General features: G+C 40.7%; 1 protein-coding gene across 1 annotated transcript; it reads left to right on the forward strand.

The window, feature by feature from the left end:
* Positions 1–1,264: 1,264 nt before the first annotated feature.
* On the forward strand, positions 1,265–5,791 carry INA (internexin neuronal intermediate filament protein alpha). Its single transcript, XM_089491303.1, has 3 exons — positions 1,265–2,314; positions 4,401–4,525; positions 5,488–5,791. Exons 1-3 carry the CDS (start codon positions 1,265–1,267, stop codon positions 5,789–5,791), a joined length of 1,479 nt encoding a protein of 492 aa, XP_089347429.1.
* The last annotated feature ends 11,665 nt before the right edge of the window (positions 5,792–17,456 follow it).

Raw genomic sequence — 17,456 nt, forward strand, 5'->3', positions numbered from 1 at the left:
TAAGTTTGAGGTCAAGCAGGATTAGAAACCAATAATTCACATATTCATAATCAGATTTCCTTCAGGAATTAGTATAGCAAACATATACTGTATACTGAATATAGAGAGAGCAAGGGAGAGAATGGCAAGATAGGTGAGGGAGAGATGAGAGAGAGAATGAAGATACAGAGAACGTAGTTAGAGAATGTATATTTTGAGAGAGAGGTGAGGGAAATGAGAGAGAATGAAGATTTAGAGAAAGTAGATGATATATATCTTGAGAGAGAGGTGAGGGAGATGAGACTGGGAGAGAATCAAGAGAGAGAATGGTAAGAGAGGTAATTGAGAGATGAGAGAGAAAGAAGATACAGATAAAGTAGATAGAGAATGTATATCTTGAGAGAGGGGGAGTGAGGGAGATGAGAAAGAAAATAGAGAATATTTCTGTTGAGAGGTGAGAGTGAATGGGGAGATAGAGAAATAAGAGACAAAGAGAGAGAGGAGATAGAGTACAAAGAGAGAACAGTTAGATAATGTAGAGAATATATATCTACAAAGAGGGGAGAAAGAGTAAATACATATAGAGAGAGGTGGGTGCAAGATAATATATTGAGAGGGGAAAGCAGCATATAGATATATGTAGATTGTGAATGATAAAGATTTGTTTTACATAATGTTCACGAACAGCAGATGGGAGAATCCCGACTGCCCCATCTGGAGAGATAAAAGGCAAATCCATTAAAATGTGATATGTTAAGAACACTTTATTAGACTCTGGGAAGATTTATAGGATTAGAATGAAACATAAAAACGCAAATGACATTCTTATGTAATGGTGATTTACTGCCCCATGTGGGGTTTTTCATCTCTGCAGAGCTTTTCAGAGGTTTCTTGAATGAAAGTTCATAAAAGAAGAAAAGAAGACTGGATTTTTGTTCCATACAATAATAAGGATAATACAGGGCAGGGGCTGGTAGGAGTGCCAGGCAAGGGGAGAGCCAGGGGAATCAGGCACTATCGCTGACATCAGCACTGCGGCAAAACGGACAGTTCCATCTCTAGAACCTGAGTCAAAGCTCTGGATTGTTCAGGTTGCCAGCTGCTACATAGCATTTCCTGCCAGTGATCGACTCTAGAACACGGGGAAATACTCACACAGGGGAAACGAAAGAGTTAAAGCCTCATCCTCTAGTTATTTGGTCGCGGCTCTTTCCCATTTAATTGATCGCGCCTCTCGGTATAAAAGGCAGTGTTCAGGAGTCCCTCCCTCATTCTTCTCTCCAAGATGAGCTACGGTTCGGATCATTACCTCTCTTCCTCATACCGGAAAATTTTTGGAGACCCTCCCCGGGTGTCATCTGCTCGCCTAGGGGGAAGCAGTTCCTCATCCAGAACTACCTCTGGAGGGTACAGGTCTCACTCTGTGTCTAGAAGCAATGTCTCATCTGGATCTTCTTACAGAAGGACCACCAGAGGACTTGGCTATGCACCAGGAGATCACTTAGACCTGACTCAAACTTCAGCACAGAACAACGAGTACAAGATCATTCGCATAAATGAAAAGGAGCAGCTTCAAGGGCTCAATGACAGGTTTGCGATGTTCATTGAGAAAGTCCATAATCTGGAACAGCAGAACAAGGTGCTGGAGACAGAGTTGGCTGGTTTTAGGCAAAGGCAGTCTGAGCCCTCAAGGCTGGGAGAACTTTACCAAGAGGAGATGAAGGAGCTTAGAGCTCAGCTGGAAGACCTGAATGCTGAGAAGTCTCAAATCATCATAGAGAGAGATAATCTAGAAGATGATCTGCAGAAACTCAAAGGCAAATACGAAGATGAAATCAGAATGAGAGAGGAAACCGAATATGCTCTAAAGGCGCACAAGAAAGATGTGGATGATGCTACCCTGGCTCGCCTAGACCTGGAGAAAAAAGTAGAATCTCTTCTAGATGAGATCTCTTTTCTGAGAAAAGTTCATGAAGAAGAAGTGACCGAGCTCATGGCCATGATCCAAGCTTCACAGGTCTCAGTGGAGATGGAGGTGGCTAAACCTGACCTTACTTCAGCCTTGAAGGAAATCAGATCTCAATATGAAAGCCTGGCTGCCAAAAACCTCCAGTCTGCAGATGAATGGTACAAGTCAAAATATGCCAACCTGAGTGAGCAGGCATCTCGCAGCAATGAAGTGATCAGAGCCAGCAGGGAGGAGATCAATGACTACAGGAGGCAGCTCCAGTCCAGAACCATTGAGATAGAAAGTCTCCGCAGTACCAACGAATCTCTAGAAAGGCAGATCCAAGAGATGGAAGACAGACATATAGCAGAAACCTCTGGACTCCAGGTAAGTCCTCAACTTTCCATAAAAGCAGTAGCCAAATATCACCCCTTTGTCACTTATTTCCTGATAAAAAAGAACTAATATGACATCCAATTATATTCTATATTTCGGTTTAATAAAGATACATAGAGACAAATCTTCTTACCTTACTGCTGTTCTATGTAGCTCCAGACTCTGTCTATGGTGCTGAATATATAACCTCCTGCTGCTTCTAGATCACTTATGAAGACCTCTTAGATCCACATTCCATAGACACATTTAAAGGTCTGAGGTTTTGTTTAAAGTAAGTTTTCTTAATGTCTTCAAGGTGCTGCTTCATTGGTTACTTCTTTTATTATATCGTTTCCATCTTGTTCTATTTTCCAATAAAACGTAGGTGCAAACACTTAACATTGTTTATCTTTGTAGTTATATTCTATAGAATTGAATGTAAAAAAAACTCATCATAATGTAAATTGTGTTTTGTGAACATACTTAGTAACTTGAAAGATTTTCGTTGTGCTTTGGTTGTATGTAAAAAAAATGTCCAAAATCTGTAAATTTCCACCTGGTAAGAGCTTTGTGTTGAAGCAGGTGCAGTGCCTAGACTCAGTTTGTGAGGATGAGGAGGATGAGGAGGAGGGACAGGGTGTGGCAGTGCCATAATCCAACAAAGACACAAAAACAGAATCCAAGGAGACCTTTCTGTAACAGATCAAGATCTGTAGCCTGACCAGCTCCATAGTTACATTGTATTAAACCTATATGTATGTTGACTGCTCCTATAGATCCCCTTAATCCTATAACAACTAAGGTGGAGAATAGAAGCATCTTATCTAAAGATGTACCAGAAGGGAGATGGTCTTGTTGCTTACTTGAATGACATATAGGTAGCTTTAAACATGAAAATACATATTTGGAGAGCACAAGATAAGTTAGACTAGATCGATAGATAAAATAGAGACTACAGAAGCATACGCTATTACTGAATTTGTTTTTTTTAAACTAATACTTTTCAGTTTAGAGGTTTTTTTTGCCTTATTTCACAAGAGATCCCCTAATTTGACTCATTTTAAGTCTGTGTAATGTGGACAAGAGCCCCAATATCAGTAAAGCATGTATGTTGGCTTTTTCAGGTACATGTCACATATAAATGCGGCCAGAATCAGGGAATTCTTTTCTAATGGCTGCAGATGCACAATTTTCCAAGAGACACAAGAAACCAAGATATTCAGGTGCTTTTTGCACATCAAGGAAAATTATTAAAAAAAAATATGGTGAAATATAATGCCACACAAATAATAAAATATATAAATGTAATATAACATATAAAAGCTAGTTTAATTTATTTTAATCTTGCCGGTAGCTTCCAACTCCAACAATCAATGTCCTTGGTCCTTGGTGCCCTCTCACAGCATCACAGTTTGTTCAATCAAGTCCTGAAATTTAAAGAGCAGATCTGGCCAGTAAGAGCCTTACATCCAGAAACATTATATCTCAATGAAAGGGGACGGGAACCACTGAGCTAGAGCCATAATCTTTAAAATAATCCATCTAGACTACACCCGTGATATATCAGGGGCCATCTTTTATAGAGGGAGAGTTGAACCTTGAATTGTGACATTCATTTAATTTGATTGTTCTTTTGCCTTTGTTATTCAATACAATACTTTACCAACTCATTAAGAATAATTCTTTAATTACTGTCACAATTAAAATGACAAGGAAAATGATTGTGGTGGTGGTGGTGGGGGGGTAGAATCTTTATACATAAACCCATTGCGTGCTGCACCCCTTTGGTACTCAGGGGGTTAAGATCCTCAATGAGACAAGGAAAGAGGCTGTGAATTAGAACATACATGTACATATTGTGTCGGTACTGTGTGTGTGTAAATATATATGTATATATATATATATATAATTATTACATATATATATATATAATTATTATTATCACATATATATATATATATAATTATTATCATTCATATATATATATATATATATATGTAATTATATATATATGTGATAATAATAATATATTATTATACATAATGTGGAGATGCTTTCTATGTAAACGAATACACCTTGATTTACTTTTTATTTAAAGGATACCATCAGTCAGCTGGAGAATGACTTGAGAAACACTAAGGGTGAAATGGCTCGCCATCTGCGTGAATATCAGGATCTGCTAAACGTTAAAATGGCGCTGGATATAGAGATAGCTGCGTATAGGTAACTATACATTCCGTACATCTATCCATCCATCACCCATCCATCTATCTGTATAACTTAGATACCTATCACAGGATATATTTACACATAGAAAAATGTGTATACATTAGGTAAGCCTAAAAAAATTATATGAATGAGCTGGAAATAAAAAAAATATTACTTGCTTCCAGTCTTAATTAGGTTTGAAATGCTATCCATGACATCTAAGGAAATTGGATTTGTTTTTGTTATTTTTTTTTTATTTTTTTTTACATAAATTCGTTTTAAAGCACCATTGGGCGTCCTTAACGTTCACCCTCCCGAACCTCTAAATGTATAATAAAGTAGAGTGGAAATAATAGAAAATGCATTAAATCTCTTTGCAAGAACGCCGTGTTCTTTCTGGTTTGGATTAGTCTAAATTGCTGCAATTTGATTCATCAGAAGGGTACATTGTCATGCCTTAGCTGCTTGTTTAATGTATACTATTTGTTCGTACTCAAATCTCTAAAGACGAGGGGTTGGGTGAACGTCCCTCTCTGCCTATTTCACCTCCTATAGCACCCCTAATAATATTGGCACATGGCTAGTCTGTCTAGTGAGGAATCTGGCTCCTTTCGCACCTAACTTCACACAATCCAGCTTCTTGCACCTCTCTTTACACATCATCATGCGTGACTGATTAATCACGCTTAGCATCACATACAATGTAACCCCGTACATCGCCTAATGAGATGCTGTGTTCCCCTCCCTGTGTCACGGTATAGGTATAAAAAAATGTGCAGTGTGTGTGTTTGTGGCGTGGTTTGAAAGTATTTTAATTAGTGTTAGGATGGGTGGTTGGTTGAAGCAAGAAGATGATATTATGTGACTGATTTAGTCAATGGCTTAATTTATTTTTTATGAGAATTTGTATTTTTTTAATCATTACAAGGCAGGCTGTGTCTCGATTTATATTTGAATCTCTTTTTATGTGCCTCTAGGAAACTACTGGAGGGTGAAGAGACCAGATTTAGCACAACAGCCATGAGCATCACTCCTCCACACCCAAATCCATTTCCCGGCTACTCTTATCAACCTCGGTCTTACAGTTCATCTTCCTCATCTAAGGTGACACCGGCCGTCTCTTCCTCGAAGAAAGAAGAAACTGATGGCGTATCCAGAGTGGTCTCCAAGACATCGACCCATACAGGGGAGACCTTTGAGGAAATCATTGAGGAAACAGTTGTATCAACCAAAAAAATAGAGAGGCCAGATCAGGATGAGGACAGCAACGGAAAACCATAGGGAAAAAAAAATAGAAGTTAAAAAGTAGCGAGAATATTAAAAGTTAGAACTTTCACACCATATTTCATTCACTCTTAGAATTCAAAATATAACACACAATACTCGATCAAATCCAACAAGATACAAGCAACAGCACCTGGTGCTTTCTAAAGCCAAATATTAAGGAAATTACACTTAAAAATGAGTACAAATTGGGCAGCCATGCATTTTTTAATTACCATGATCAGGTAGTGGATAAAATTGGCAAATTGAGGTTATAGAGGCAATAACAGAACAAGAGAGCAGGTTATTTGGGGAGCAATTATTTGGTAAATTCAGGAGATAACTTTACAATCACAAAAGCCACATCTATGTTCTTAAGTAAACCTGAAGATGCTGAGGAATGCGTAGAAATGTAGAATTTTAAGAACCATTTTGCCCACCTAGAGTGTCCTTTATTGCCCCAATGCGTTGCCTGACACTGAAAGGGTTAAAGGTGTTGGAGCTCCCATTTACTTATTAAGGTGTAATTTCCTAGGTAACGTCGCTACGTTGAGTGCCGGGCTAGCCAACCACACAGGAAGACACCATTGTTGGGGGGAAAGTGGGCGGGGAGTGGGGCGTGCCCCAACGCCGCCCCCGCGATGCAGAGTTTTCCCAGTGGTGACTCCGGAGTCTCCTGGCGAGACCAGGAGAGTTCCCAGGTATGAGGATTAGGATAAGGCAATAAAAGCATTTAATTTAATTAAGCAATAAAGCATTTCCATATAGTCCAAAACACTTTTATGGGGATGAAATACAACATTTTCCTATGAAATGTTTTCTTTTCGCTATTTACAGTCCCAAACTGTGCTCATGCGACGTATACATGCATGATGATATCTCAAGGCCTTGAGAGTTGAGCATGGCGTGTTGTATCGTGATAATCACACGTTAGAAGCACATAACTATTTAAAGCACTGACTAGAGTAGAACTTTAGCACTTAGTCGTTAGAAATTTGTTGAGTGAAAAAGAAACTTTGACGCAGGGACCAAAAGTGGCAGAGCCATAAATCATGGGGCCGGTTATTTAAATATATCGGGACCTCAATGCATTGGCAACGCTGAGATATATTGGGGGGGTTTGTGGCAAGACCGATTCTGCAGCAAAGTGGTAAAAGTAAGACCTTTATTTGGACCATTCCATTAGTTGCCATGGAGATGGCACCTTTTACCATGTTGCTCTTTACATATGACTTCTGCATACTCTTTACCAGCAATTATCCGGAGTAAACTTCTCAATGTCACTGGGCCTCGGTGATTTGAACCAGCCACACCAATGTTAGGTCTGTCTCTTAACATAAAGCACAGCGGTAGTGTAGTAAAACTGGTTGGAATTTGCAACCGTGGCCTACAAAACGTATTGCGTCACCTACGCCTATGTTCACAGCTCAACCACGTTTGCATTCGATTCCAAACGCGACACAACTACCAGTAACGGTGAACGTGTTATTGTGAGCACAAAGTGGTCGCTGAACACGCATGAACCAGACATATCATATTCACCCACATACACGGTAGGTGGCTATCTAGAAGCTGTTATGGTGTCCTTTCATCGAAGGATCTTGCCGCGATGGAATCATAAGCAGCAACAGGACTGCTTCGCACCAAAGACCAAACTTACAATAGTGAGAAATGTACCAGACCAATGCAAATAAAAGAAAAATAGGTTAAATAAATAAGCATTTAATCAAAATTGTAGATTTTCTGCCTAAAAAATACAGCCACGCTATAATGATATTTAAAGCGAAATCTGATCAGTGGATCAATATGTTTTCAACAAGTCGTGAGATTCTAAAGAACTAAATCAGATACGGTCTAAATGTAATGTATTTCCATTTAATTTTCTTTTATTTGCGTGGTTTTTAGTACATTCTCCATTGAGATAGCTGTCCATAGACACATACGCGGGGTTTACCAGCAGGGAAGATGCATTTCATTAAGCCATGTTTTAAGATAAGATTTTCCACTCTGTCTTTAAACGCCTTGTTACCAGGAACATTCTTCATGAAATAAGTTGTACTTTGTGTGTTTGTCTGCGACCAGACGTTTATTTGGATACCATGACGAGGGGTTACAATGAGTACTGTGGCCTGGGATTTTGTAGAATTGGCTTAATCACAGTAAGTAGGTTATCGTTATATCATTAGACATGCAAAATCTAGAAATAAAATTTGTGAAACCAAGATGTCCCGTGTCGCTCAGATTTATTATATTTCAGAGGCCGAGTATAGTTGCGTTAATCTCTTTGACGGAAACTGGAGCCGATCCGTTTACTAAAATGCGGTGAGTGAATTAACGGCCAGACAAACTTTGCGGTGACCGACTCCGGGTATGATCGTGGTGCAGGAGGGGTACGAATTATATTACCTTTGCTTCTCTGGTCACGGGGGCAGCATTTGGTTACTCCGCCCACTCTCAGCCCACATTCCACCTTCTCCCCACCCACTAAAGAATTCTGGTTAATGCCCCTTTGTATGTGGTGGCTAGCAACATGTGAAACATGTGTGTCCTGGAAAAAATGGCCACCCTATTGGAGCCATAGTTAAGCTGCAACCTATTTATGTCCAGTGATTCTTCTTATAGATGTCAGCAGCATGTGAAATAGAAGTCTGATGTGGTCACCCTCAGCCCCATCCACTCCTTTAATACCATTTCTTTCACCGTGGACAGCAATTCTCAACACACCCAGGCAGCCAGGGGTTGTTGTCTATTCGATCACCTGCTGTGGTTCAATCTGTGTTTTTCAGCGCTGTCCCCTTAGGACTGGGCGAGGCGCCGGTGTTAGAACAGACCGGGCAAACATGAATCCTTGGCTTCTTTCGCTGCTATGACACAAGACAAACTCGGCCACTAATTCTGTCTCCGCTCCGTGTCGGCACCAGGTCAGGGGTTTCTCCGGCAGCTGCCAGGTGTGACTTTCTAGTGGAAGGCCGTGAAAGGGTTACAAAGGGCTGATTACACGCCTGGCGCCTGCGGAGTCTCCCTTGGATGTTAGCAGCACCTTTATTGCAAGTCATTGTTCTGCGGCCCGGAGGGACGTACTTATTTTTAATGAGTAAATTACATGTTGCAGCTGTTCCCCTGCGGTCTGGATAGGAAGATTGGTGATTTCGCCTCCCCACCCGTCTAATGATTTCAGGAGAAAGGATACGAAAAATAACCTGACATGTTTACTGCCGGCGCCTGTCTAGTAAATAATAAGCTTGGTGCTTGGAGTAATATGCACTTGAACATACATTTGGCAAATAAACACCATCTGGCCCATCCTACCTAAAACTCAAGTATTGGTTTTCTGATGACTATTCCAGCCGCCGTCTGACCTCATATCCATTGGCAATATCCAGTGCTGCAGTCATTTCAAGGAACAAAACATTTAACGTCCTTTAATAAAATGTAAATGTTCTGTGGATCGAAAAGAGTATTGGGAAGAATATGGAGCAAAGGAAACCCTAGTATTAGGGAAATTTAAGATTTGCCTGTATTCCAAAAAGCAACGAGGTGTTCAGCTTCATCTAGTAGAAAACCTGATTAACAATTTCAAAGAAACATAGAAAGTGGTGGCAGATCAGATGTGATGGCAGATCAGATGTGATGGCAGATCAGATCCATTCGGCTGGCATATGCTGACTCCCTATTACCACTTAAAGGGACACTCCGGCTATTATACACACTTTAAAGCATATGTTAGCTGAGCGTATTCTTAAAATTATAAGAATCCCCCCCATCCATTCGCCTCTTTCCCTGCCACGCGGCTCACAGCTGTTTTCAGCCAAACATGCGCCTTGCTTGCCAGTGGACAAGTCCATTATACTTACTGCTAGCCGGCACCAGTGCGGGATGGGTGAAAGCTCCAGGGGTCTAATGAGACCCCCTGTGCACAAACACCGAAAAAACTCCTATTGGTCTCCGTTGGGGTGCTTCCTTGCCAATTATTGGCTGCTTCAGACTGGTGTGAAAAATTGGAGTGTGGAAAGGGCAATGCACTCCAGCTCTAGAGCAGCAGCTTCTCCCTAGGGTAAGTTACTGTACTTACTACTGAGCGTCAGGAAATGATGTCATATCCTGGTGGTCCACTATTAAGGGAAGTTGGGTGCAGGAGGAAACTAGGAAGGACTATGCCGACCCTCTATAGCATTAATTGGCTGGTTGGGGAGATCAGTGATCTCATAATTAACTGGCCCATTGAGTTATGCGTCAACTGCCCTCCCCCCCCCCGACCTGTCATCCTAGTCCTTGGCCTAGGCCAGATTACATTACTGCCCATGCGCTGCTGCTTATCTTTGTGTTGAAATGTTTACTGTTTATAAAGGAAGATAGATACCTTTGGAGGATATCTTTCAACAACCTATCAGTGCCTGCTTTAATGTCATGTGACAATTCAGCACTCCCTGAAAAATTATGAATGAGACAAAATTTTACACGATTGTAGAATTATTTCTGTGAATAGTCTTGGCATTGAACTGTAGTAACAATTATGCTTCAAATGCTGGGTTTAGGTAACACAATTATTGTGAATTCATCAGAACAGACAAAAAAGCATTTTGATAAATATCCTTCCAAAATATTAAACCTATTTGGTGCCGAATGCCGCTGCTAACTCTTGGGGTGCTTTTTTTTGTGCATAAATGCCTATTTTAGTTATTTCTCTCTTTAATTCAACACAGCAGAACACAACAGTTGATCTTATTTTATTACACACTTTCATTGTCCATTTACACGATGGGTACATTTTATAAAGAGCAATTCTGGGGCAAAGTTCTAAATGTGGAGCAGTTACCACGGAAACCAATGGAATTCTGCTGTTAACTGTTCCCAGTATAGCAATAACCTATAATTACTCGTAGATATAGCCCGGCATTTTATTAGAGTACACCAGAACCAGTTACAAGTATACCAAAAACATGCAGTGGATGATGCTTCTCACAAATATCAAATGTTTTTTTGTTGTATTAAGACTTGCATGTACCTCGGGAACAATTAAGGAAAGCACAGTTTGGAACAACAGACATTAACACTGCTGGGAATTCCCTGAGTTTGACTTGGAGTCTCTAAGTGAAGCCCTGAGTTTCCCGGGGTCTCTGGGTCCACGTCTTCCTTCTATGTCCAGGGCTGTGTGACCACGCCCACTTCCCTCCTTCTTCCCACCCATTAAAGGCTGTCTGGGCTAGTCTTGCCCATGACTGACTCCACCACTTCACAAAGCCACTACCCCTAAAGAGGGAGAGCTCCGGGTAGCCTACCCTGGGAATTTCCCGGGTGTATACATAAATACCAAATAAAAATCCTCATTTTAAATTAAAACATGACTAAATATACAATTTAATAGATTTTTTAATAAAATAACTGAACGCTTCCAAAAATTATATATTTTTATAAGAACGTCAATAAAATAAAACGGAATAAAGGAAGGATCAACCTCATCGAATGCCTGAGATGTTACCTAGGGGAACGCTTCTTCCGGAAATCTTTAAAGGAGAGACAGAAAAGCTGTGAATAATGAGTATCGATCGCATGCCCTTTCTCCTTCGGTTCCCATTGAGATATAACCTGTGTTTTTTTAAAGGCTTTTCTCACCAAATTGATTTATCGCGTACTGGCTGTTGTTAGACAGAAAATTTAGATTTTATGACTGCTTAAAATAAAAACCTTTTTTTTCCCCCTAAAACAGCAAATCTTGTTGTTTTAGGTCCAATGTTAGGCAGATTTTACTCCAAAGAAACATCCTCACCAAGGTTGGACTAGAAAAAAAAATCATGAGGTCATAACCCCCCCCCCCAACCTTCTGTAGGTCATGGACAACATTGCATCACAAAGTAATTGTGTAATTTAGATGCAATTACGCATGTTGGTCAATGACCCTCATATGTTGGCAAACATGTAAAATAAATCCTTAATAAATTTAGTAGCGGTCAAAATCTAGAGAGGAATTTCTTGTTATTCTGTAATCTCGTGTTAATGGGTATATTTGGACACTTGCTAAATGTTCAGCGAATACCATTCCAAGAAAGCGAAGCCATAAATGTTGGGGATTCCGTCACACTATAAATGGGCATATATTGCTTTCAATTGGCGTATAAAGGCAGATGGGTAAATAAATTGAAATTCTTTTCAAAGGTTGCTAGGTCTCTATTTAAAAATGTTGCTTTTTTTTTCCAGAACCTGTCATTTTTCATCTTAAACCAAACGTGTGATTCCCTCGGGGTAACGCCGGAGTGATCGGATCCTGAGTGATGCAGCTGAACCTAATATTGATCCTTGGACCCTCCGGCTGGGACCGCAAAAAAAGGTCACGAATGGGAAAATACCAGTAATATACATTTAGGAAGAAGAGAAAGCACAGTGCTGGTGCATGGCAGCGATTACACAGCCTGTGGGTCTGACACAAAGATTTGGGTGAAATATTGCATTTTGTTATTGAAGCCCCCGAGGTTGAGTGACTCTGCTGCGAAAAAAAAAAATCAGTGCCAAATCACGCCAGATGGTACCAGTTCCTCTTCTTCGTTTTTTCAGGGGCCACACTCCCCATATGGCTATGTGCCCCCTTATTTTCCTCCCCGTCCAGAAGGCCCTTCATCGAAAGGGTTTGCGCTACTAAAATCATGTTTTAAGGAGAAGGGGGAACTCATAAGTGCTACCTAGCTGCCCCCTCACCAGAAAAGCCAGGACCTTTTTAGGTGAGCCAGCACCACCATGGCAATTTCGGTGTTCTTACACGCATTGCTTGGGGTACTTGGCACCTGGGGCCATGCTCTGGGCTGATGCCACATCCACTTCGAGAAGCGGCGAAAAGCAAGGGCAGGGGCATTGTCTCTCTTTGTCTCTGTTTAGTATGTAAAGCTCTTTGTAATTTAATCTAAAATAAATAGTAATTATTATTAAAATCCTGTACCTTCATCTCTAAGAAAATCCACATAAAAGAATACATGAATACATATTAGTTTAAAAAAGCTAAAAAAAAGATACAGTGCGATATGTTACAATATTAACAATGGTGACAATGTTGCGTTGTAAATTGTTCTACATTGGGTTTCTAAATACAAGCCACTTGGCATGGGTGGGCTGGTGACATTCTCCCAGTGGGCTATCCTAGCTGCGTAGCCGACTAATAAAGCAGCTTGAAGTATATTTGGAGGCAGCGTGCCCAATGTTTTCTTTCCAATCTAGTCCGTAAGAGTTTGACAAAAAGTGAATACATATAAAAAAAAATCTGGATCTGGTCAATGAGATTTCTTCTTTTTATTCTAAACACCCCTGGTGGCTGTATACGGAATTGCATGTAGAACACATAAAGCATCAGGCAGTGGCCCAAAACCATTAAATTAGAGCAACAATTACCCCGATTGCCTCCTGCCAACTCTTCTCTGCCGCTTGGTGATAATTAGCATGTGTTTCAGACAATCGGTCTAACCCATCCTGCCAGAATATCCGCCTCGGCAGAGGTTCCGGCTGTAGAGATCATTTATTCCCAGAATCATAGTGATTTGTTTATTGGGTATACTGGGTATACTGGGAACGCACTGGTTCTTAACCCTTATGAATGAAGGTTGTGTTTCTGTTATTAAATGTCTTTGTATTCTGTGCAAAGCCGCACCTGTCTGAAAGGCTTGGTTATTTATTGCCCGTTATCGCTGTAAATAAGAGCAGATGAGTAAGTAATAGCAGGGGCAGGAACCCAGAGATTACCCCAGGGGCCCATCAGTTTTCAGCTAGGGGGTTTTAATTTCACATACGCTGTGGTTTGTGTTGCAACATAACAATAGATTTGTTAAAGCTGCTGTTCCACCAGTAATGCTGAATGCCCCAAAACCCTTCCCAGGAATAATTCTTTAATGAGCAACAATGTTGTCTCATTCACATTTTTGTCGGGAACACTTAATCCTCATGTGACACAGAAACAAGGTAGTCGAGGCAGTTGGTACCTTTCATACCCTCACACAAGAACACGCTTGATTATTGTCACTAAATGCGGCCCTTTATACGGATACTCATAGGGTATTTATATATGCATTCTTCTTTAGTAGGGCCGTCAGGGATGTTAAACTGTCCCTTTAAATATCATACCATACAAAACCAGCACAAAAAAAGCAATATTAGGAAAAAAACCTGCTGTTTCTTGCAAGAAAAGTAAGAGTTTATTCTGTATGTAACTCCACGGGCAATCTCGCTTCATACCGAAGTGTAAATGAGAAGGAAAAATAAAAGGAAGGCTGAATGTACGGAATGCGGCGCGGGGAAATGTTACTGACTCATTAACGGCCCCGTCGAGTTATTGTGTCAGAGGACGGCAGAAATAAACCGAAGCTGGTGTCAGGTTAGAGGAAAATGATTCGGAACGAACGCCTGTCGGCGACAACTGCCAGACCAAAGTGTCTGTCTGTCTGCGTCTATATATATATATATATATCTAGCGAAAAAAAACATTTTTCTTCTCCCTTTCTTTCATCCTTTGCAACCCCCTTTGTTTCTTTCTATGTGTGTATAATAATAATCATTTGTGTAATTTTGTATTTATTATTAATATTATTGTTAGTGTTATTATTATTATTATTATGAGTGTATTATTCCCAAAGTTTGACTTTGCTTGGTTTCTGAATGATTTATTCTGAGTTTCTGAGCATACTGACGTCTCAATGCTCCTTTATTAAAAAAATTGAAACAGAATTTAAAAAATAAATATTTTTTTTCTAGATCGGAAGTTGGTGAGCAAGGAACGCTTTGGACGTCTTTCCACGAAGAGGCACGGGGGGCCGAACTGGGGATAACGAGGCAGTCCCGGCACTTTAAAGCTTATGACCTAACCGCAGCCGACGGCTTGACATAATAGGCTGCCCCAGTGTCGTGCCCTTTGAGATGTGAAACCGATCGAGGTCAGCACTGACCTCTATCCCGGCTCCCATGTGGCCACCTTGAGCCAAACTGATGGTGGCTAGACAGGTAGGGGTGACAGGTAGTCCCGCTCCTGCCTTTATCCCCAACCCCAATTTGGACACAAAGTTCGATTAATACGTGTATAGAGTCAATGTGAGTATGAAAGAACGGCTACTGGTTCGAGTCTCAGGTGTGTACGGGGCAGCTACAAGATCGTAATGTGCAAATAAAGGTGCAGCTGATATAGAAAGATTGATTGATCGATCAATAAACAACCAGGAAGCTGTCTGACTTCAATGAGACAGCGAACATTTGAGCTGGTTGCTCTCTCTTCCTTTTGGCTTCTACTTTCTCTATCTCCGATTAATAATTCAGGCTCATTCTGCATTAATGAGCCATCGCTAGAATTTCGGTAATGCATGAAGTAGAGAGAAACAGATTTTCTGCAGAGGTCTTACTACAGTTGGGATCTTCTCCAGGGGACACTAACTGGTTTGTGATATTAAAAGCTAATGGGTTAAATGAATGTGCGTTAATAAGCGTGCAGGACTCTTAGATTGCTTTTGACCCAGGGGCAGCGTAGTGCCAACTGTCTTCCTTTAGGAGGATCAGTCCCAAACTCCCATGTTCCTCTTGTTTGCGGAGTATGAGGGTATGAGAGGGTTCTACAGCCCTAAAAGCCAAAATAATGCGTATTGAAAGAGCAGGAACTGTAAATGCACGTTATAAAAATATTTCCTTCCTCTTAAATCACATAAAGAGTCACCTAGGGGTCTTCATAAGACCCTGAGCCCTGGCTACACATCAAACCATGCACCCTAAAGCAAAAAAAGAACCATTCAAAAATGAAATATGGACGCCCAATGAGCTGGTTCAGATGGTCGGTAGTTGACGTGAAGTTCTTTGTGCTGAAATGTCATTCAGAAACTGGGTCAGCAATGGACTGGGGATTAAAATGGGTCCTTGCACTTTAAGGTCAGCGGCCAATTAAGCACACGGAAGTACGTGGCCGCTCGCTAAAGCACTCGATCAGCCTCGCGAGTGGCACAAATGATGAGTAGGTGACACGAAGGACACCGGCCCACCAGGCTTTTCCATTAGGATGCGGATCGGACCCAGCAATGCTGAGAATTCTTAGTAGACTGGAAAAGAGACCACTACGCGAAAAGGTGTGCGTGTAATAATCCCGGGAAAAAAGCAATTCATTGAGGAGGCCCCCCAACTGCTGTAAAAGACATGTAACAAGCACAATGGAATCCGCAAAACGGCCTTCTCTCATGGAATGTTATGGTTAAGTTTTAAGATTTTTCCTGGACAATCATTTTTACATTTTTTTCCCAGTTTGCTCCTTAAAAAAACAAACAAACAAAAAAAAAACAAAAAAAACCATTTGAGAGAAGATCATTGGAGGGTTTAATTACAAACATCTACTATGTCACACTGTCCTCACATTCATCTTGAACGTCCATACGAACCATTCAACAGAAAGCCATTAATCCCGACAATGCAGGCGAAAACCCATCCACTTGAGGTTTACGATCAATCTTGCATTTCATTAGGTAAAGGATTTCCATTAGTAACCGGGGAGAGCTGTGGCTGCCGCTTACATCAAGGAACAGCGGAGATTTCAGTTAATGCAACATCATACGTCAAACTAATATCGCAACTTATCACCTAAACGGGACGTGCCTGAGAACGCTGTACAGCCTCACGAGTAACTGCGGAATCCACTGTAAATGTGCACGTGGATGAAATATACCGTACATTCATACCATAAAGGGAGAAAACAGTTCACATTTTAATGTTTGTGTAAAGTTGATATAATATATATATATATACACACATACATATACATACAAATACATACACATGCATACTCACACTCATACATACACTACTGTTCAAATGTTTGGGATCACTTAGAAAGTTTGGCTGATTTTTTATGGAAAATCTTCATAGGTGTACAGAGGCTCTGTATCACTCCCACCACTCCTGTGTTCCAATGGCCCTTTATCACTCCCATCATGCCTGTGTTCCAATGGCCCTTTATCACTCCCGTCACTCCTGTGTTCCAATGGCCCTTTATCACTCCCGTCACGCCTGTGTTCCAATGGCCCTTTATCACTCCCGTCACGCCTGTGTTCCAATGGCCCTTTATCACTCCCATCACTCCTGTGTTCCAATGGCCCTTTATCACTCCCATCACTCCTGTATTCCAATGGCCCTTTATCACTCCCATGTTCCAATGGCCCTTTATCACTCCCGTCACGCCTGTGCTCCAATGGCCCTTTATCACTCCCATCACTCCTGTGTTCCAATGGCCCTTTATCACTCCCATCACTCCTGTGTTCCAATGGCCCTTTACCACTCCCGTCACTCCTGTGTTCCAATGGCACGTTGTGTTCACCAAGTTTAAAAGGCTAATTAATAGTTAAAAACCATTTTGTTACAGCTGAAAATGTCCTGTTTTTCCCAGAAATCAGCTAAGTAACCCCAAACTTTTGAACGGTAGTGTGCGTGTATGTATTATATATATATATATATATATATTATATATATATATATATAGCTAAATCTAGTGAGTTTTTAAAATAATGGAAAGCAGAGAAGGAATTGCTGAAATGTTTTATTGTGCTTAGAAATAATTCTGTAGAGCACATATTCATTTTCCCCCAAAAAAGCCAAAAGAAATAATTAGAAATTTATACAATCGTGATATTGGGTCATGAATAAACAACAAAGTACTTTTAACTCAAAATTAATTCTTAATAAAAAA

This window comes from Sceloporus occidentalis, unplaced genomic scaffold (assembly GCF_023333645.1).
Source record: "Sceloporus occidentalis isolate IW3139 unplaced genomic scaffold, rSceOcc1.0.p SCAF_50, whole genome shotgun sequence".
Classification (NCBI taxonomy): Eukaryota; Metazoa; Chordata; class Lepidosauria; order Squamata; family Phrynosomatidae; genus Sceloporus; species Sceloporus occidentalis.